The sequence below is a fragment of the Rhinolophus hipposideros genome (assembly GCF_964194185.1).
Source record: "Rhinolophus hipposideros genome assembly, chromosome: 4".
NCBI classification, from domain to species: Eukaryota; Metazoa; Chordata; class Mammalia; order Chiroptera; family Rhinolophidae; genus Rhinolophus; species Rhinolophus hipposideros.
Genome location: NC_138050.1, coordinates 6,150,565 through 6,172,144, shown reverse-complemented (window position 1 = coordinate 6,172,144; position 21,580 = coordinate 6,150,565). Strand labels below are relative to the sequence as shown.

At 41.6% G+C, this 21,580-nt stretch overlaps 1 protein-coding gene across 1 annotated transcript; it reads left to right on the top strand.

The window, feature by feature from the left end:
- The first annotated feature begins 218 nt into the window (after positions 1 to 218).
- POMP (proteasome maturation protein) lies at positions 219 to 17,277 on the top strand. Its single transcript, XM_081046629.1, has 6 exons — positions 219 to 436; positions 2,802 to 2,899; positions 4,848 to 4,908; positions 8,178 to 8,279; positions 11,596 to 11,689; positions 15,619 to 17,277. The coding sequence occupies exons 1-6, from the start codon at positions 434 to 436 to the stop codon at positions 15,684 to 15,686; spliced, it is 426 nt and encodes a 141-aa protein (XP_080902755.1). The 5' UTR covers positions 219 to 433; the 3' UTR covers positions 15,687 to 17,277.
- Positions 17,278 to 21,580: the final 4,303 nt, after the last annotated feature.

The following is a 21,580-nucleotide window of genomic DNA, read 5'->3' as shown; positions in this document are numbered from 1 at the left end:
TGATCTAGAAAAACAAGATCACACTGGCAGAGGCCCTGCGCTCCCCTTGTGCCCGGGGAGTGGGACGGCTGCAGGCAAAGCCCCCGGAACACCGCGCCCGCTGCGGCCCGCCTGCCGTGGGACGCAGCGCACGTGTTTATTCCTAGAGCTGAGGCCGCGTCTCCGCTCCCCGCGGGCACAGCCCGTCCCTGCCCGCCCTCCGCCCGGCCCACGCCCTTACTGCGCCCTTGGCCCCCGGCCCCTCGGGACTGCGGGCGTGGGAGCCCCGGTCCCGCGCGGCTCCCTCCCGGGGCCCCGCGCCCTTCTTCCTTCCTTCCCGCCCGGACGGACGCACTTCCGGCGGATATGGGGGAGCAACACCGGAAACGGAAGTGAGCGGCTGGGCCGACTGACGGTAACTGGGCTGAGAGGCTGTTCGCGGAGCGAGTTGAAGATGGTGAGTGAAGCCCTGGGCGACCCCCGTCCCGGCGTGCTCGGAACCGTGTCCCGACAGGCCCGGGCCGCCGCCTCCCAGCCCGTGTCGGGCGGCGGCTGCGGGGAGGACGAGCCGGCCCCGGGCGCCGGGATCTGCCGAGTCACGGGCTTGGGGAATAGCGGCTGCGGCCTGGGCCGGGCCCCGCGACCAGCGCTCCGGCCCCTCTTCCCCGTCCTCCCGCCCCGAGGCCCCCGGCGGACCCCGGCCCCCTCCGCCTGGTGGGCGCGGCGCCGGAAAGCACCGCTGGGAAGGGCCGCCGCCTGCGGGGTCCCCGGGGGCAGGGCCTTGGGGAGCCCGGAGCCCCCGCGCCCCGCACTCGGCCCGACCCTCGCGGCTGGCGGAGAGCAAACCGCCCCTGCGGGTCGCTGCTTGTCGCGCAGATGCGCGTGGCAGACGATCTGGGGAATCTGGTGTGCCAGGTGCGGGAGGGGAAACACCAGGCGTGGCGACTCCCCGTTCGTCGGTGCTGTGAGTGCAGCTCCGCCTGCCGCCGCCGCCGCTTTGTCTGGCGCTCTTTTCAACTTCAAAGCGGTGATGTTTGGGAAACGCTCCTGATTCCCCGTCGCCCCGGCCTCTGCGCGGGGGCAAATGCCGCTGATCAGTGTCAGGAGGTTTTAGCAGCACTCCAGTGTAACCAGTGATGGTTAGCTTCTAATGGATTTGTTTGCCTCTGCTGCTTTGTCAGGAACCCCACGTACTGCTCCCGATATTTTACAGAAGGAAGTCGGGCGGATGATTACGGAGGAACTCAGCTCAGAATCCCCCGTTTCTTTCTGCATGGAAGAACTTTCCTTCCATCTCTTTACAGGAAAGCAACGGGGGTGCTGAAGACTGTTTGGCAGGAAAGTAACAGGATATCCATTGGGGGAGGTACCTGGAAAGATGAGCAAACAGGCCAGAGAGCTTGTATGCCGTGGTCACGGTCGCACAGTAGGTTAGCGCCGGTCCACCCCAGCTTCCAGGTCTCTCTCCTCATTGGCCATGTTTCTCTGTGGGGGAATTGAAACCTGTCGTGCAGGTTCTTGACTTGCAGGCTAAGGACCTTGGACTTTTTTCTTAACACAGGACACAGATGAATCAGGGAAAAGTTTTGTTACATCTTTGGTGGGGGAGATTTTGTGTTTCAGGAAAACCTTGATATGCGGAGTTGGAAAATGGAAGAGTGTAGAGGCAGCAAGACCCATTAGAGTGCTGTGTAACTTACCCACGTCTGAGAGCCTGCACTAGGGCGGGAGATTGAAGAAACTCTGAAAAAAGTACCCAACCAAATAAAATATACAGATGAATTAAGAAATCAACAAGAAAAGCCGGTTTCTCAGAATAGTTTCTCCTGGAACACTAAGACCGATACCAAAGTACCTGTAGTGTTTTCCTTTTTCTGCAAAATTGCAGAAATGAGGCCGGCCTCATTTCTTGAGCCACAAATGATTGAAAGTCAGCCTCTTGTGTTTTACCTCTTGTGACTTTATTACATTTTATTTGCTTGTTTAATCTGTCTTCATCAGACTAAGCCCTGGAAGGTAGACGTGTATCTTTGGCATCTGGCAGAGTACCTGCCACATAGTAGAGGCTTAAAATATTTGGTGATTAAATGCTTTATAGTATAAATGCATAAGGTGACCATTCATCAGTACCAATGCACTGAGTCTTTCTTTCCATTTCTTTTTGTTTGACACATCCAGATTAGATGTATTTATTTTTCATAGGTAGTACTCGCTTATAGAAATCGCTTTCTGAAATTCCCTTTTTTTCTGAGCTATTGTGACCACTCTCTTCTAGCTGTTCTGTCTGTCCTTAATCCCTTTTCCTTGTACTTCTTCCTTGTCCCGAAGGAATGGTATTCCCCAAGATTCTGTCCTCAACTTTGTCGTTTTGTGCTAATTCCAACCTAAGGGAAGTATCTTTCCAACGAAAGTAAATCTGATCATGCCATAGCCCTTCGGAGACTCTATTTCAGAAATAAAACCTGAATTTCTTTGCATGTTTAAGCCTTTTCATTTTGCCAGCCTTTACTTCTGCCACACTCACTTGATCATTTATATTTTTATACCTTTACCCATGTTCTTTTTTTCCTGGAATGTCTTTCAATCTGACAACATTCATAGAAAACTGGGGAGTCCTTGCAATACCCAGATTTGGTATTATTCACTGTACCATGTGCGTCCCCCTAGCATAATGCTACAGCTCATTGTGATTGTCTAGCCTGGGCTCTTCGAGGGCAGAGACCTTTTCTTTCTAGTCTTAAACCACATTTTGTACATAGATGTTCCCTGTGGGGTATTTTGAATTTTTCTGTACATAATAGCATTCTTTATTTGTGTTGTAGAATGCCAGAGGACTTGGATCTCAGCTAAAGGACAGTATTCCTGTTACTGAACTTTCAGCAAGTGGACCTTTTGAAAGTCACGATCTTCTTCGAAAAGGGTATATGGGAGAGTTATGCCTTTGATTTCATTATAATAAAATGTTTCTGGGAATGATTTTTCATTGTATTCTTTAAATATTTTCCTAGGCCATAAATATATATTTAATTTGGGAGTTAGCAAGTAATATACCTTAGACTGGGCTAGGAGCCGGGGCGGAAGCTTAACACGTTTTCGATTGTGGAGAAAGCATCTTATCATAGTAGGTTCTCAGGATAGGGCATTCTCCTAGGAAGTGGTACCCAGTAGCATGATTTGGTAGGATTCTTTACTTTGCTGCTGATAACTTGGAGAGCCTTTTGTCTCCTTATCTTATTAACTGTTGAAGTCATTCACTTCTTTAGGGAGTGCTTGAACACAGCACTTAAGAGCATGGACTCTGGAGTTGGGCTGCTTGGGTTTTGATCGTGACTTTGCTATTTACTACATGTATGCCTTTGGGCAAGTTACTTAATCGCTGTATATCTCAGTGTCCTAATCTGTGAAATAGGGCTATTAATAATATATATCTTATTTTGAGAAATAAATGAGTTAATACATGAAAAATACTTAGAACAGTACCTGACGTTAGTAAGCACTCAGGAAATGTTAGCCACTATGATCTTTCTTTTCTACCTTCAGCACACAGTTATACTCCTTCCCTTGGTTTCCTTTAAGTTTCTCTGTGTTTAGGTGTCAGTTTCTGGTACTACCTTGTTTCCCTGAAAATGAGACCTAGTCGGACCATCAAGCTCCATTTTGTCTTTTGGAGCAAAAATTAATATAAGACCCGGTCTTATAATAGTATAGTATAGTATAATATAATATATAATATAAAAAAATAAAATAATATAATATAAATACCAGGCCTTAAATAATATAAGACTGAGTCTTATATTAATTTTTGCTTCAAAAGACGCATTAGTGCTGATGGTCTGGCTAGGTCTTATTTTCGGGGAAACATGGTAGTTCTTTTTCTTGGCAGGCTGCTTTTCTGCTTAATCAAATAAGGATAATACTCCCACCAATTATATACAATGTATATAATACTCCCCCCAATCATATACAATTATATAATTGTATAATTAGATACAATTATATCTAATTGTAAGGTATTTAGGTCTTGCTGTAATAGAATGTCATTTAATGGTGTCCGGGAACATAGTGCCTCATTATTGTCTCTCCATTTTATAGTGAAAGATGCACTATATAGCCTTTGGAATTGGAGATACAATTTGATTTATAGTATAATCAAATTCATAAGCTAGTCAGTAACCAAGCCCTGATGACTCCCCCCCACCATGAAATGCTCCTTTTTCTTCTTGGTTAGACTGTAAGAGTGCCATGAGCAGCACCATTTTCAAATTCCACTTATGTACAAAGACAATATTCACTAAACTATCGTTGCATGATTTCCAAGGTTTCTTTCAGCTCTCAAATCCCGCTTTGGACAAGAAGATAGCTGTCTTTACATAACTGGAGTAGGAAAGACCAGTGGCCTGGTTTTAGCTATGTATCATCTTTGTACGTAGTAGGTATTCAGTAAACGTCAAACTTACTGTTCAATATGGGTATATTAAAGATACATTAAATACTGAATATGCATTAGACCTGAGCAGAAGAGGCTTAAATCTTTGATATAATACAAAAGCATGTCATCAGAGTAATAGTAATAGACATACTTTATTAAATTTCTTTCCTCCCTAGTGAATTGAAGTCTTAACTACCAGTATAATAGATGCATTTTAAAACAATTAGCATACAGTAAATTTGACTTTTTTCGCCTGTTGGTGGGTAGTTGTATGAACTTTAATACATTTCCTGTCACCACCACCACAATCAGGATATAGAAGTTTCATCATTACCCAAAAACTCCCTCATGCCATCCCATAAGTTACACCCTTGGTAGACGTGATTTTGAGCTTTAAATAGAGTGATGTATAATCTCCCTTTTAAATGTTTATTTTCAGTTTTTCTTGTGTGAAAAATGAACTCTTGCCCAGTCATCCTCTTGAATTATCAGAAAAAAATGTAAGTATGTTACCAGAATCTTTATTTTTGTCTTCTAGTAGAAAAGTACTTTCAGTTATACTCTTGGGGTTTCATTTATTAAGACCAGTCTGGTGTTGAGCATTTGACCAGAAGAATCTGAGGCCTTATTTTTAATATCCTTCTAGAGTAGGCTTTGAATTATCCTTATGCTGCTTCACTGAAGTTCCCTTTCCACACGTTCTTCTCTGTCTTTTTTATGGATATTTGTAAGTGTCGGTCCACTTCGCGTTCCGCTCATATTTTCTCATGATCCTGTTTTCTTTGTTTTTCCCCTGCCGTTTTTGCTGTTGACCTCCAAGTCTGTATCTCTCGCCTTGACCTCTTTCTCAAGCCCTGCATCTCCACGTTACTGAGGGACATATCCATTTGCTAGGCACAGTAGGGACACAAATGAATATGATATGATCCCCATTCTTAAGGGGCTGCAAATGTAACGGGAGGACAAGCGGTGGATGGGGGCTTCATGAGCTGTTACAGAGGACCAAGGATGGAGCAACACCTGTGCTTACGGATTGTGGAAGGCTTCATAGAGGAGGGACATTTGAACAGTTTTAGACTAGGATCTACCAGCTTAAATAGATAATAGATGGGGAACGGTTGCTCTAAAGAGCATGTAGCCCGGACACATGTTCTGTAGGCAACGCAAAGGGTTTTAAATGTATGTTTGGAGCAAGAACAAAGCGGTATCTTATTATGTGGGGAAGGTGGTGCAGTGTTACCCAGTTAACAGAAAGCTGACCTGTTTCTTTTTTGCCTCCTCTCTAGTAAGGGAAAAGAGCTTTCTATAAGAAATGATGTAATGATAAAATTGAAATTCAAATTAGATGAGAAAATAAAAGGACTCCTAGTTGCTTTAAGAGCATTCTGGTTTCATGCTCTGAAGTTGACTTAGGAAGGGTAGGTGTTTTTCAAAGATGAGGTTAACTATAAAAAGCATGTACATTATGTTTATGGAGGAAAAAGCTAAGAAGGAGGCCTCATTTTGGTGAGTAAGTGAACTAGATCACAGATGACAAAATAGACCAAAAGACTAGGCCAAAAGTTTTTTAAAAAACAGGTTCGAAAAATGCATTTGGGTTTGAAAAATGAATTATACACATGTAGATGGAGTAAACTTGACTTGTTACATAAAACTTGATTTTAACTGACTATATGGTCAGGATAAGCCAGCAGATTGTGTTAGACACTGACCAGAACAGTTAATGCAATCTTGGACTTGATTAATAATAAGATAGGGCTCAAATCAAGGGAGATTATACCCTCACTTTCCTAAGTGTTAATCTGGCCATTAGATTTGGAATATTGGTTCAGTTCTGAGCAATAATTGTAAGAGAAACTTTGACAAATCTGAGTGAGACTGACCAAAATGTTGAAGAGTCTAAAAATGTCGTAGATCTTTTGAGACTCAGCTTACGTCTATTGCTGCTATGTTGTCTTGGTCACTTAACCAGCTCATGGAGGTCTCTCACGTAAAATTCTGTGGCACTTATCCATTGTAAGTCCTTTAGCATGAATTATGTAATGGAACTATATAGATTTCGATTCTTGGTGCCATACTCATTAGTTAAGTAAACTTGGGCAAGTGGCTTAATCTCTCTTTAAGTCTTAGTTTCCTCATCTGTAAAACTGAGTTAGTAATTGCCCACCCGTTGGCATATGCTTGGCAATTGGGAACTGCTGGGATAATGGTGAAGGAAGGTGGCCATCATCATCATATATACAACTAGCACTTCTTTTGCCCCAGGAGACATTTGGCAGTGTGGTTGTCATAAGTGGTGTCAGGGAGAAGGGTCTGTTGGGTGGAGGCCAGGCATGCTGCTCAACATCATACAGAGCACAGGATGGTCCCCACACAACACAGCAAAGAATGATCTGGCCCAAGATGTCAGTGGTGCCAAGGGTAGAGTAGCTCTGACCTGCGTGTGATGTCTGCCCTACTGGATTGTATATGTAGTCTACCTCCAGGGTAGGCTCCTCTTTTGTTGTATATCCCCACTCAGCCTAATTCTAATTTTGCATGTGGTTGCTAATAACTAAGTGTATGTTGATTGGTATTTGCAGTTTGCCATCACATTGCAAAGTGGGTATCGTCATCAAAGTTTATAAAATTGAATTTTTCTACATATGGTTATATTTAGTTACAATGAGGATAATTCAGTAGTTAAAGGAAACCTTTCAATTAGAACTTCAAGTCATATACTCGCAATAAAATATTGCCCATTTTCCCTGAATATGGACCAAAATTCAGACCATCTGTCAGAATTTTGCTGTCAAGCTAAAGTAATTAAAAACCATATTGCTAGATATCTTTCTTCAGACTTTATGTGTGTGGCCCCCAGGTCATGTCCCAGGTGGGCACTAATCTCTCAATAGATTTTGGATCAAAGTTACTTTTTTTTGATGACTTAAAAAAATCTTATCAAGAGAGTATAGTATAATAAAAAATAACAACAGGTCACTTTACCTTGTTATAATTACTTTAGCTCAGAGTTTTAAGAAATGTGTTTGCATACCATAAACACTATCCTAATAGCTATCTTGGGAAACTGTTTTAGAATCTGAGTCAAGTTGATTCATTTTGCCTGAAATACATTAAATTGTGATAAAAGTTTTTGTAAGTGATATCAGTGCTTAAACTACTATTTTAGAAAAAAATTGCTTATTTAGTACGCAATACAAATTGGACAGACCTTGTTCAGAGTTTAGGGATTTTTTTTCCCCCTGGAATCAATTACCCCCAAAAGTAGAGTTGAAACATTTTAATTAACAGGATGGTATAATGGGTTTGATTCTTTCTTTATGAAATCCTTTGAAATATATTTTTTCGAACTTAGAAATTCACTAGTAATTTTTGTCACTGTATATACCTGTTTCTGGGTCTCAGATTATTTATATATTTTCTTTCCTCTACCAGTTTGGCAGTAATTCTCATCAAAGGCACTGAGGTGTGACTATACTTTGTGAATGAATATACCCTTTGCAATGTGAAAACATTCCTTAACTTATTAGTTTTGTAATTCCAAATTTTAGATAGTAATTTTACACTGGTGAAGCATACCAGCATGCTGGATAAAATACAGACATATATATCCAAAAATTAATTGAAGAAATTAGTGAAAGTACTTAGTTTTTATTTCAGTTGTGGATATTAAAATTCTTTGTCTAAGTATTCCATATGTATCGAGGCTAACTGTTTTGAATGCGGAATGTGAATGTACCATTTAAAGTTACATTGTTGTCTTTTGTAGTTCCAGCTCAACCAAGATAAAATGAATTTTTCCACACTGAGAAACATCCAGGGTCTGTTTGCTCCACTCAAGTTGCAAATGGAATTCAAGGCGGTGCAGCAGGTGAGTGCATGGATGTCAGTTACATACACATCCCATGTGTGTGTTGCTATGGGTGGTAGCGACTTCTTCTGTTTTAGTAACCGCAACACAAACCTGACCTTGCCTTCTCCCCTATCACCTGTGCTACTTCCCCCCTTTTCAGGGTATGACCTTGATTCTTCCTTTATAGATAAAAACAGATGCCATTACATGGAAAACTTCAAGTGATGAGCTCAGTGTCTGAGAACTTACATGCATCTGCTTTCGTGTCTGTCCTTTTGGAGGGTTCCACTGAATTAAGAGACGCCTCTGGGACCATCCAAATGGCAATATCTAGTAAGCAGTTTGTTTATAGCTGAGTATACCTGTTGCTCAGGGGTAGGATCTTAGAAATGTCCTTCCAAGTGTGTGAGAACCGTCCGTCCACCTGTGCTCTGAAATCTGTCACATCACACTACTTCCGGGACTTTCCTGTTCAAGGATCCTTTCTGTAGCTGATGTCTTCTACCTCCCGCTCCACTTGCTGGGACTCAGCATTTATACATTCTCAAACCTGTTTTTAAAGCAGCATAAATTGTGTCAATCCCAAATCCCTTTATAGTAACTTCTCTCTCACTAAGCTTTAATGCTTTTGCAAGTTGAGCTTTTAAAAAAGTTGCCTACATTTGCTGCATACACTCCTTTACCTCCTATTTACTCAATCCAGTTTTCTGGCTCCCATCACACAGGTAAAACCACTCCTGAAAAGTGTGGACGTTCTCCCTTCCTTATTTTGCTTGGTCTCCCTGTGGTGTGTAACACTGATGGCACCACCTGCCTTCTTCCCGTGGCTTTTAGGACATTGCACTTTCCTGATGTCCCCTCCTCTCTGAAACCTCGCGCTCAGGTTCCCTGAAATACCAGTTTCGTTAGTGCCTGTCTCTGGTCCTCTCCTCATCCTGTTACTTCCTACCTATTCCTCTGACTTTAGTTACCATTGATGTATTGGTGACACTCAAGTTTTAATTCCCAAGTAAACCTATAGGCTTCTCCAGTTGGACGTCTCACAGGTGCTTCAAACTTCACATGTCCGAGTCCAGAATAACTTTCTCACGTAGTCCTCCTCGTGTATGACTCGGGTTCTTCCCAATGCAGAAATGGGAGCATTGGCATTGGGTATCTCACCCAGCACCTCATCTCACCCTGCCCACCCCGCCCCCCAAATATCCAGTCAGTTACCTCTTCTTCTTATCACTGCAACTACATTGGCTCTGACCTCTCATGCTTCATCTGGGTTACGGCAACGCCCACCCCGCTGCACCCAGTGCACTGTACACACTCCAGCCAAAATTGTCTGTAAAACACAGGTTTGATCAGCGCACTCCCCTCACTTTGCCCTCACAATAAAGCCGCGTCCTCATGGTGCTCTGCTCATGAACTAACTGCCTTCTTGCTGTCCTCCGTGCTCCATCGCCTCCTTGACTGATCTCAGGGTCCTGACTCACCTGTTCTCTCAGCTTCTGGCTTGTGCACGTGTTCCTACTACCGCAACTTCCTTTCTCACCTGGCCCAAACTGTGTCTTTCAATAAATGGTATTAATGGCACTACTAAGTCATTCTGGAAGCTGTTTTAGAACTTTTTTCCAAGGAGAAAGCTCTAAAAAGAACATGCGTGGCTTTATGTCAGAATAACTTGGGTGTGAATCTTGGCTCTACCATCTCCTAGTCTTCAATAAATTAGAGTCCTTTCTGAGCCTCTGATCATTTGTTTGATTTTAACGTGAAATGGAGTTAGCAGTAAGAACAGTGGAGGGTTATTAGCGTTATTCTGGAGATTAAATGAAATGCGTGTGTTTGTACAAAACTGTTGGCTTCTATTTTTACCATCCTACTCAGATTCCAGCTACATACTGCTGATATTCTGGGCCTAAACTTTCAATCCCAAAATCTTTTCCCAGAATCCTGGCCTTTTCCCCCGATCCCTATACTACTGCAGTTCTTGCTCATCAGGATTTGTGACCACTGCCTGCTCATCCCTGCTTTTGATGCTTTCTCAGAACTCTCTCTGGTCAAACTGGATCTACCATCCCCTCACTGTCTGGTTCAACGTACAGACTCCATTTCTGTTTCATCCTCGTCCTCCTATATCCTTCCCACTTACTTTTCTCCCCCCTCACCCAGTTTTGACAACCTAGAGCACTTTTACATCCTAGAGCACTTATACAAAGATTTAACTATCTTTATAGGCCATTAGTAATTGAAAATATTTTTAGTCTGCATACATTTTCTTGGGGGGAGGAAATCTTAACTGCCCCCTTAGATGCTGAAGTTATGATTAGTTCAAAATACTAGTATCGTTAGTCACTGACCACCTGTTACTCTTCTGGTATTCTTTTGGCAATATCCAAAATTGTCTGTATTGAGTCAAATTATAACTGCCAGACAACTAACAAAGAATAGGAAAATTGAAAATTTGGGTTGGCTACATTAAAATTTATTGAGTACCGACTGTGCGCCAATGACTATGCTATATACATACTTCCCACCACATTGTACTGCAAATTTGAGAGGGAAGTGGTGGTACCCGGTTCTCAGGAGGAAACAGGTGAGCCACATCGGGGAACTTAAGCAGAAGCATAGGACTGGTAAGTGGTAGAATCAGAACTTGAATCCAGGTCACTGACCCCACAGCCATGCCGTCACCACTATACTCAGGCACCAATCTGCAACATATGTGTGTGTCTAGTACTTGAAAAAAGTAGATGACACTGGCTCAAAATAGTATTGCGTTATTGTTTTAAGGTTTGGTTTGGTTTTGGTATTTTTTACAGGTTCTACGAATGAGTTTGATCTTCATTTCTGGTTATCATTACATTTGAAAGGGTCATAATTTACCTTTGTACTATGAGAGATACAAAACAACATACAAAATAATCTGTTTACTAAGTAGGATAATGATCTCACTGAGTTGGAATTTCACCCGGAATTTCATCATCCCACGTTTATTAGGAACTAGACATGGTGGTAGGCTCTGGGATTTTGGTTTCATCAGGTGGTATATGCTGTGGTTTTCCTGGACAGAAGCAAGGCCCCTAAATAGTGCAAACCTGCTAGGATTATTAAGTGTTAATAAAAGTACAATTTCAGTGTCTTTACATATTTGAGTCAAGTTTTAAGGAATTTTTAAAAACTTGGTTTGGGTCTGAAATATAAACTGTTTCTCCTGCCTGGTGAAACATATTTTATTTAGTTTTGTTCATTTTCCAAATAAAGAATGAAGAACATAGAATTAGGTTATACTTTTACACCCGCCCCCCTCAGTTTTTTCTAATCTTGCCCTCTTGTACTTTTCCCAAAGGTTCAGCGTCTTCCATTTCTTCCAAGCTCAAACCTTTCACTGGATATTTTGAGGGGTAATGATGAGACTATTGGATTTGAAGATATTCTTAATGGTAAGTGTCATTCTCTGGAACCTCAGTAACATACAAAGAAGCAGCGAACAAAACCCTTGCGCTCATGGATCTGACTGCTCTTGGATTCACGTGTGTCATTCACTGCACTGAGATACAATCAATGGTAGTAACTGTTAGTTAACTGGTTTTAAAAGGGGAAATTATTTATGGAGTTGTGAGGTTATAGTCATGTCAGTTAATGGTAGTCATTCAGTTCTTATCCTGAGGATAAAGTCTAATGAGAGTCTAACACAGTATTCTTAGGGTAGCTTAAACAGTGATTGTTAATTCAGTATTCAGAACGTTTGTGGGATATGACTAATTTTTAAGATAAAAGTTAGATGAAAGTTTTCTAATAAGTAAGATTAAAGTTTTCTTTAAAAAATAGCCCCCCACCACTAATTTTTGTGCTTCTGTAGATGGTAAGTAGGAAAGAAGACTGTAATCTGTAATGAAATTCCCTGAATAATTGTATTATGTACGCGATACATGAGTTTTAAGTAAGAACAATACACACATCCTCTATTAATAATAATAGCATCCTCTGTTTTTTCTGGTTCTGAGGAAGATAAACAAATATAATTCTGTCCAGTATTGCCTCTGTTCATTATGCCTCAGCAGCTCAGGAGAAACACAAAACCCAACAGGATTAAATTATATTAGTTTTGCTTGGCTGCCGATGTCCGGTAAGGAAATGCTGTGGACACAACAGAAGTCTAGTGAGCCTCCTCTTAGAATCTTCACTGAGGGAGCTTTTTAAAGCAGGAAAACCTGGAATTCTTAAGTTTTGGCCTTCAACTTAGACCTCATTTAAAATTAGTAAGGTGATAATTCAAGTTTGTGTATTCTTTTAATTAGTTATAAAAATGCATTCATTTAAAAATCAGCCTCTGTGATTCTGTGTAAAGAAAGGGAAGGGGACTTATTGAGCATTTAGTCAGTCAGATATTTATTAGGTGTCAGGCTCTGGGCTAGGCAGTGAAAAAACAAACATCTGTGCTTTCTAAAGGGGGAGGTAAATGTTAAACAGGTAAAACACAAACGTAATGATAAATTGTAATAAATTCTAGGAATGAAAAGCATAGGGATATAGTTTGTTGTTGGGTAGGAGAGGCAGGCACCTCTGGGAATAAGTTGATTTCTAAAAGATACTCGTCTATGAGTTACTTGATTTAAAAGCAGAGGGAAGAATCTCTCAGGGTCTCCTACCTGAGAACAGCAGAAGAACTCTGAAGCGTTTCAGATCTTACGCTGTCTACAAGCTAACGAGTTAGCCTGCCATGGTTTCGTGGGCGCTAGCAGAAGACAAGACTCCTGGGGACAAGGGACAGTTTATTACAGGTGTAGCACTCACCAGAGTGTCAGCTTCTCACGTTTCCCTGAGCCGCAGTTCCCACAGGCAGCAAGAAGAGTGTCTGGGGACGCCTGCATATTCCGTGTCTTCCGTTACAGGAAGGAGAACCCCACCCGGGGTCAGGGCACCCGAGTCTGTATAAGAGGCAGTTCAGCCACTGGAGACACGATGGGTCTTCTGAGGCTGTTCACTTTATTATTTTTTTATTTTTTTATTTTTTTCGTTACCAAAAAGTATTTACTGGTGAGGTGGGGCAAGGATTGCAACCCAATAGCCTGCAGACACAGTGATCCATGTGCAAGTGCCCGAGGCTGTTCACTTGAGAAATGGCCTTGGAAAGAGTCCAGAACAAGGCAGGCAGTGCATCTGTTTCGAAGATTTGCAGAATCGTGGGAGACCCATGGGGAATTGTCTCCCAACACCTACAGGCATGCATGCGTGCACGCAGACACACACACGCAAGCGTGTGCAGGAGGTCCATGTGGCTGGAGTGTTTTCAGGAAAAGAAGAGCTTGAAGAGCTAGGCGCCAGAGCTTTGCAGAAGTTTATTCAAATGCAATGGAAAGCCACTGAATGGTTTTAGCAGTGACGTGATACGATTTCATGTTTAAAAAGGTCACTGTCCTGTGAAAATCTTTTTGTATTCATTCCTTGCATCGCTGTAAGGTAGAAATGAGTGAGAAAGACCCCCTGCTGAGGTGAGTGTTGTCAGGATGAGACCATTACACGGCACTTGGGGTAATCTCTCGGCCCCACCATGGGAACTGCGATGGCATAACGTATGGGCAGTTCATGGCTTCACCTTGGGGCCTGCCTTAGCTTAGGGTATTTTCTGCCTCGCTGTTCAGACTCCAGCTTCAATGTCACTCCTTCGGAGAGGCCTTCCTTCACTACCCAGTCTGCAGTGGTCCCCAGTCACTGTCACCTCACCTTAGTTCTTGCACACCACATATCAGGTATTTTTCTTGCTTCTTAGTTGTCTCCCCAAGTTACACACACACCTCGTGAGAGCTGGGCCTCGGTCCTGCCAGCGCCTCTGCCCCCAGGGCCTCATAAAGCGCTTGGCCCACAGGAAGTGTTGGAAGCACCTGCTCAGCACTGTCCTCACCACCTTGGATCTGGAGGAGTTTGAAGTCTGAGGGAGGCGTTCGTTAGCCTGAAGTCTGCATGAGGACTATTAAACCGTGATGAAATTCTGTATTTCTCCAGATTATGTGTTGTGGAGTTTTGGAGGTGATGAGGGTTTTGCGCTCACGTCTAGAGTGCTTGGCCGAGAAAAATCTGCACATTTTACAAGCAAGGGAAGGGCATGTGAGGAGGGCAATAGTAAAGTCAAAACTGGACTCTCCCTTACTGCTGAGGGGGCCCTTCCATCCCCCCAGCCCTCACTTTGATGAGTAAGGGGCTGAGCAGAGGCCCGGTCCTGCCCCAAGTACAGCGAGCTCGCAGCACAGCCAGCTGGCCTGGAAACACAGGCCGGAGTCTTGCTTACGTCTTTGGGGCAAGTGATTGATTTAGTAAGTACATACTGTACTAGAATTTAAAAGAAATCGTTGTTCTCTAGGTGAATATTGTCTTTGTTTAAAAATGGAAAACATTAAGCTGAACCTCAGGTCCTCCGTGATTACCCCCAGACCATTTCCGTCCCTCCTTGCCTGGTTCCTGGCCGTCCTCCCAGGCTTTGCACTGTGTGTCTTCGTACAAACATGTACAGTCAGGAAATGTTGAGCATTGCTTAGTGTTTGTTTATTTTTTTAACAAAATTGGTATCATGCTGAATGTATCTTACAGTATATGTGATATATCAATACATTTATTGGCAGATGTTTGCATTTTTCTCACTCATTAACTCGAAACAGTGCTGCAGCAGACGTCTTTGCCTGTTCTTTCTACTCATATGCAGAAGTGTTTTTTTAAGTTTAGATTTTGAATGTTACATACGTAGCAGTTTATTAATAATTGTAGCAGTATCAATTGTTGATAAGGCTACTTTGCTGTGTGACACGTGTTGAGAGCATAGATTGCTGAACTGATGCGACACAGTGATCTCCAGTCTCTTAGAGGGTGCAGTGAGCGAACACCCAACTGGATCAGTTACTCTGGGTAATCATTATTTCAGTTATTGGATTTTTATTCTGTTTCTATTCCGGTGTTGAGGAGTGGGTGGCAAAAAAGGTAAAAGGCTTTGTCTTTAGGGAGCTTACTGTTAGTATTAATTTAAAAAGCTCTTTTAGGTGTATTATAACAGTTCAAGTTTTTGTCTGAACTGTTAAAACAAGAGTGAAGATTGTTAAGGTTTTTTTACTCTAGAATTCTGATTTATGTTTGCATTTGTGTATGAAATAGAGCACAAAACACTACAGATAAAATGGTTTTGCAATTTAGATTGAGATTGCCTTATCTCTTAATTAGAGATTGTTCTAGAGTCATCTAGAAGTGAGAAATTTTCCTTTGCAGTCAGTCTGTTTTCTTTCGTTAGATTAGTTTTGCCTCGTCTAGATTTTCATATGACTGGAATCAATGAATTTATCTTTTTTTGAGAACCTTTAATATGTTTGTTTCTGTTTGTTTTCAGACCCGTCACAAAGTGAACTAATGGGAGAACCACACTTGATGGTGGAATATAAACTCGGTTTACTGTAATGCAGTGTGCTGTCCGTGAAAATAGAGGGGCTACATCTTGTTTATAGACGTTTTTTTACTATAATTGTATGTACACAACACACGAGACTTGTTCCCTAAATAATATCTGATCATTTGAAAGTATTTGAGTCTTTGGTTTATGGCGCTGCAACAGTTGAAAACACTAGAGATGATTTTAAAACTCCTGGTTTGTATTTAAACAATAGCCTGTCTTTAAAAAATTGTTGTGAATGAATATTATAAAATGGTCTTCAGGTTCCAGTTCAACCTATTTTCTGGGTAGCCATACATTTAATTTTGAATAAAAATTATCGGTATTTGAGTCTCCAGCCTTCACAGTAGCATATTTCAGAGTAAACATCTGTAATTGACTTCACTGGCAACACTTCAATTTAGGTATAAAATCAGATATTTGTGTTTTACCTTGTTTCAGTAGTGCTCATAAGAGTAATATTTGCTTTATTGAACTTACTTTAGAATTATAGCCTATTTTTTGATTCTTCCAAGTGGAAAAGTATAAGTTTAGAGGTTTTGATTTGGATCTTGTCTTTACAGTGAAAAATTAAATAAAGTAACCAACAAATGTCAATTAAACTGTTGTACTGCATAGGTTTATATATCACAAGATGCTTAAATTAAAAACATTAGGACATTCATGTACACACTCGTTTCCATGAACAAATTCCATTATAATTTATTTAAAAATAAATCTTCACTACGGTTGTTCTTTTTTATAGGGTATTCTTTATTAACCCGGTATACGAAAATGAAAGATTTTTAGGTTTAATTACTGAGTGGGTCATCTTTCACTGATTAAAAAATATTTTTAAATTATCAAGTTTTGGTTTATTTCTGATTAGGGCTTAACATCCAAGATGTATAAAGAACTCATACAACTCAACAACAAAAATACAAACGACCCCATTAAAAAATGAGCACAGGATGTGAATAGACATTTTCCAAGGAAGACGTACAAACAGCCAACAGGCACAGGAAAAGATGCTCAGCATCAGGGAAGCGCAAATCAAAACCACGTTGGATAGTTCACATTCTGTGCATTTTTACGTCCCCAGAAGCATCCTTCTTGGATACATCATTGATTTGCAGCTAAAGGCAACACTGCCCCTCCCTTCAGGGGCTGGGGGACATTTGATAATGTTTAGAAGATAATTTTGGTTGGCACAACTTTGGAGGGTGGGAGATGCTACTGGCATATATTGGGCAGAGGCCAGGGGTGCTGCCAAGCGTCCTACAGCAGGACAGGCTTATGGTCATGTAATGAAAGTACTAACGGACAATGACATACAGTACTCCTCATTTATATTGACACAGTAGCCTTCTGTGTCTTAAAAAAAGTTACTACTGAATATTATATAACTGCATGCGGGGTTCGCTGCCTGCCACCAAAAATCATTTGTTTCAAAATGTCAGTAGTGTCATGGTTGAGAAACCTTGGTAAACCAAGTGACACGTTTTAATTTTTCCTAACTGTTAAGATTAACTTGAAAACCACCTTTGCCTACACAATATTTGCCAACACGTTGTATACTTAAATTATGAGAAGATATAGAAATAAAGAAGCTTCGCTAATTGATTGTTTCTAGATTTGTATATTCTCTTTCAACTAATTAAGAAAGCTGATGACTTGTTAGTTCTAAGAATACCCTTCCTGACCAATAGAGGGCACTATGAAATAAGTTTAAATGGAAAAGCTGATGTTTTAAAGAGAAATTGGTAATCGTGATTAGTGCTTACTTTTCGAAGGTTATTTTGCTGCCTGTCTCTCCTTTTCCTCTTTTACCTTCTTTCTACTTATACGAGCAACCTTCATCCCTAGAAGCACATAAAATCACCTGGAATCTTGTGAAGAAATTTTGGTGTCAGTCTGAATTTCAGAAATTCCAATAGTTCTAGTTTGGAGTAGGTCCCAGCAAATAAACATTTTTATCTTTCTCTTTGCTATTAAATCATTTTATTCAAAAGGCTGGATCCCTACAAATCACCACTACTGCAGCGTGCCCCGTGCTGCTAGGACTGTATCGTCCAGCCTTCCCCCACCTCCCCTGGCCCACTTTACAGAGGGAGGATATAGCAGAGCTCGAGTATCTGTCTTTTTCTTTGAGGATTTTTACTAAACTATAGCTAACATACAATATTATATTAGTTCTGGGTATACACACTAGTTACTTAACATTTACATACCTAAGGAAGTGATCACCATGGTAAGTCCAGCAACCGTGTGACACCGTGCCACGGTAGCACAATATTGACTATATTCCCTATGCTGCGTATTACGGTCCCATGATTTATTTGTCTTATACCTGGAAATTTGAACCTCTTACTCCCTTTCACCTTTTACCTCTCCTGTTTATATTTTTAAATTACAGTCGACATTCAATATTATATTAATTTCAGGTGTATAGCATAGTGTTTAGAGAGTTATATAATTTAAGAAGGATTCCCCTGACTCATCTAGTACCCACCTGGCACTATACATAGTTATTACCATATTACTGACTATATTCCCTATGTTTTATTTTACAGCCCCATGACTACTTTGTAATTACCAATTTGTACTTCGTAATCCCTTCAAGTTTTTCAGCCTGCTCTCTAACCCCCTTCCATCCATCACCCCGATAAATCTAGTGCCCATCTGACACCACACATAGATATTGCAATATTGACTATATTCTTATGCTATACCCTACATCCCCATGACTACTTTGTAACAACTAATTAGTACTTCCCCTTTTTCATCCACCCCAGCCCCCTTCCCATCTTCAAAATGTTCTCTGTATCTATGAGTTTGTTCCTGTTTTATTTGTTTTGTTCTTAGATTCCACATATAAGTGAAATCACATTGCTCTGTCTTTCTCTGTCTGACATTCTCCACTCAGCACAACACCCTCCAGGTCCATTCATGTCACTGCAGATGGGGAGAACCCATTCCCATTCCCTTCCATGGCCTAGCAGTATTCCTTCCATTGTGTGAATGTAGCACCTACTCTATCCCTTCATCCATCGGCGGACACCCAGGCTGCCTCCATATCTTGGCCACTGTAAATACTGCTCCACTGAACGTATGGATGAACACGTCCCCTTGAAGGAGCATTTTGGGTTCCTTCAGATAAATACCCAGAAGTAGGATTACTGGGTCCCTTGTCTCTTGTGATAGCCTTTGTTTTAAAGTCTGTTTTGTCTGGTATATATACTGTTACCTCAGCTTTTTTGTTTTGTTTTCATTTTCATTAAATAACTTTTTCCATTTCTTTGCTTTTAGTCTGTGTGCCTTATCAATCCGAAGTGAGTCTCTTATAGGCAGCATATGTAAGGGTCTTGTATCCAGCCACCCTATCTTTTGATTGAAGCATTTAATCCATTTACATTTAAAGTAATTGTTGACAAATATGTAGTTATTGCCATTTTGTTCATATTTTTAATTTTTAAGTTTTTTACCTTCTTAAAGAAGTCCCTCTAAGATTTCTTGTAATACTGGTTTGGTGATGAACTCCTTTAGCTTTTTCTTGTCTTCGAAGCTCCTTATCTGTTCTTCGATTTTAAATGATAGCTTTGCTGGGTAGAGTAATGTTGATTGTAGGTCCTTGTTGTTCATCACTTTGAATATTTTTCTGCCAATGCCTTCTGGCCTGCAAAGTTTCCGTTGAGAAATCAGCTGCCTTATGGGTGCTTCCTTCTAGGTAAATAATTGCTTTTCTCTTTATGCTTTTAAGACTCTTTCTTTGTATTTAATCTTTGGCATCTTAATTATGATGTGTCTTGGTGTGGGCCTGTTTGGGTTCATCTTGTTTGGGACTCTGAGCCTCTTGGGCTTGTATGTCTATTTCCTTTGCCATGTTTGGGAAGTTTTCGTTATTATTTCTTCAAATAGGTTTTCAATTCCTTGCTCTCTTCTTTTTCTGGTACCCTTGTGATGCGAGTGTTGGTACGCTTGATGTTCCAGAAGTACCTTAAACTAGCATCATTTGGGGGGATTCTTTTTTGTTTTTTAAATTGCCTTTTCATTTAATTGATCTTTTGTTTCTTTTTTTCTTTTGCTGTGCAGAAGATTTTTAGCTTGATGTAGTCCCACTTGTTTATTTTTGCTTTTGTTTCTTGTGCTTTCGGTGTCATATCAAAAATCATTGCAAAGACCGTTGACAAGGAGTTGTTTTCCTGTTTTTTATTCTAGGAGTTTATGGTTTCAGATATTACATTTAAGTCTTTAATCCATTTTGAGTTAATTTTTGTAAGTGGTGTAAGATAGGGGTCTAATTTCATTCTTTGTATGTGAATATAGTAAGTATAGCTACTCCTGCTCTCTTAGTTACCTACTATTCACGTGGAATATTTTTTTCCATCCCTTCGCCTATGTGTCAGGTTTTTTTCTTTTTGCTGTTCTGATTAGGTGTTTCCTGCTACCTTATCTTCTAAATTGCTGATTGAATCCTCCTCTTCATCTAATCTGTTGATTCCCTGTAATATAGTCTTCATTTCAGTTACTGTATTCTTCATTTCTGACTGGTTCTTTTTTATGTTTTCAGTGTCCATTTTCATGTTTCCTCTCTTTTTGTTGAAGTTCTCCCTGAGAGCGTTGAGCATCCTCATAACCAATGTATGGAACTCTGCCTCTGGTAGATAGCTTGTCTGCATTTTGTTTAGTTCTTTTTCTGGAGCTTTGTTCTGTTCTTTTATTTGGGACATGTTTCTTTGTTTCCCCATTTTGGGCTGCTTCCCTGTGTTTGTTTCTATGTATTAGATAGGGCTGCTACGTCTCCCAGTCTTAGTAGAGTTGCTTTATGTAGTTGGTGTCCTATCGGACCCAGTGGTGCAGTCTCCCTGGTCACCTAAGCTGGGTGCTCCAATTATGTCCATTGTGTGGGCTGTAGTTGAGCCTTGGTTGCTGTTTGCATGTCAGTGGTAGAGATTGACCCTCAGGCTGATTGGCTGTGAGGACTGGCCATGACGACAGTGGAAGAGCTGTCATGCAGGGGCTGACCCTATGGAGCAGGATTCACTTTAGCAGGGCTCTCGTGCCTGCCCAGTCTGCCTTTTGGATGTGTTATTTTTGGAGGTGATGTGTGGTGCTCTGTTGTAGTCTGAAGCTGGCCACCAAGTATGTGGGTTCTGGGGCCCTTTGGGAGGGCCTCGGTTGCAGGCCAGTTTCAGCCGATGCCTGTGCCCTGCCTGGGGCCACTTGGTGTGAGTACAAAGTGGTCTCCACTTGTGGTGGGCCTAGAGGTACCGGGGAGAGGCTAAGCTGCAAACTGAGGCCAGTTGCCACCAATGCCGGGCTAGGGGCTTCTTAGCAAGAGGTACGGGGCATGCTGAGGCCAGGGGCTGCTTGTTTGGGATTTATGAAACTTTGAGAGGTTTTAGGAAAGTCCTCAGCATGAGCCAACAAGAGAAGGTGTTTGTATGAAAAAGCACTGGAAGCAGCTTTGCTTGGTGGGCCTGCACGTTGAGTAGAGTGGGGGGTCTCAGGATCACCAGGGTGGGGCAAATGGTGTTAGCCAGGTTGATGGAGACTCAGATATGGCAGCCACCTGCATCTGCATGCTGGCTTGGGGGAGGGCTCAACACAGGAACCATGGTTTCTTCCAGCATTTTTGTCTGGGAGAAAGCTGCCTCTCCAGGCCTCGCCTAGAAGCCAGAAAACTCAATTCCTCCCTATATATTCCTGGTGCATTTCAGGCTGCTGCCCTAGTGCTAGAGCTCAGAGCAAGTGAAGCCATCAGCGAGCATGGACTCTTTAAGAGGATCACCTGGGACTCCAGCTGCCCTGTTCTTACTCAGCCACCAACTCTGCTAGTTTTCACAGCTAGAAGTTGTGGGGACTTTTCTTCTTGGCACTGAAGCCCTGGGCTGGGGAGCCTCACTCCTCCAGGGGCACCTCT

What these genes read in the sequence shown, in the direction of transcription:
- POMP (XM_081046629.1), top strand. An exon ending in CACGATCTTCTTCGAAAAGG is followed by an intron (nt 2,900 to 4,847) that starts GTATATGGGAGA and finishes GTTTATTTTCAG; the next exon opens with TTTTTCTTGTGTGAAAAATG. An exon ending in TTGAATTATCAGAAAAAAAT is followed by an intron (nt 4,909 to 8,177) that starts GTAAGTATGTTA and finishes TGTCTTTTGTAG; the next exon opens with TTCCAGCTCAACCAAGATAA.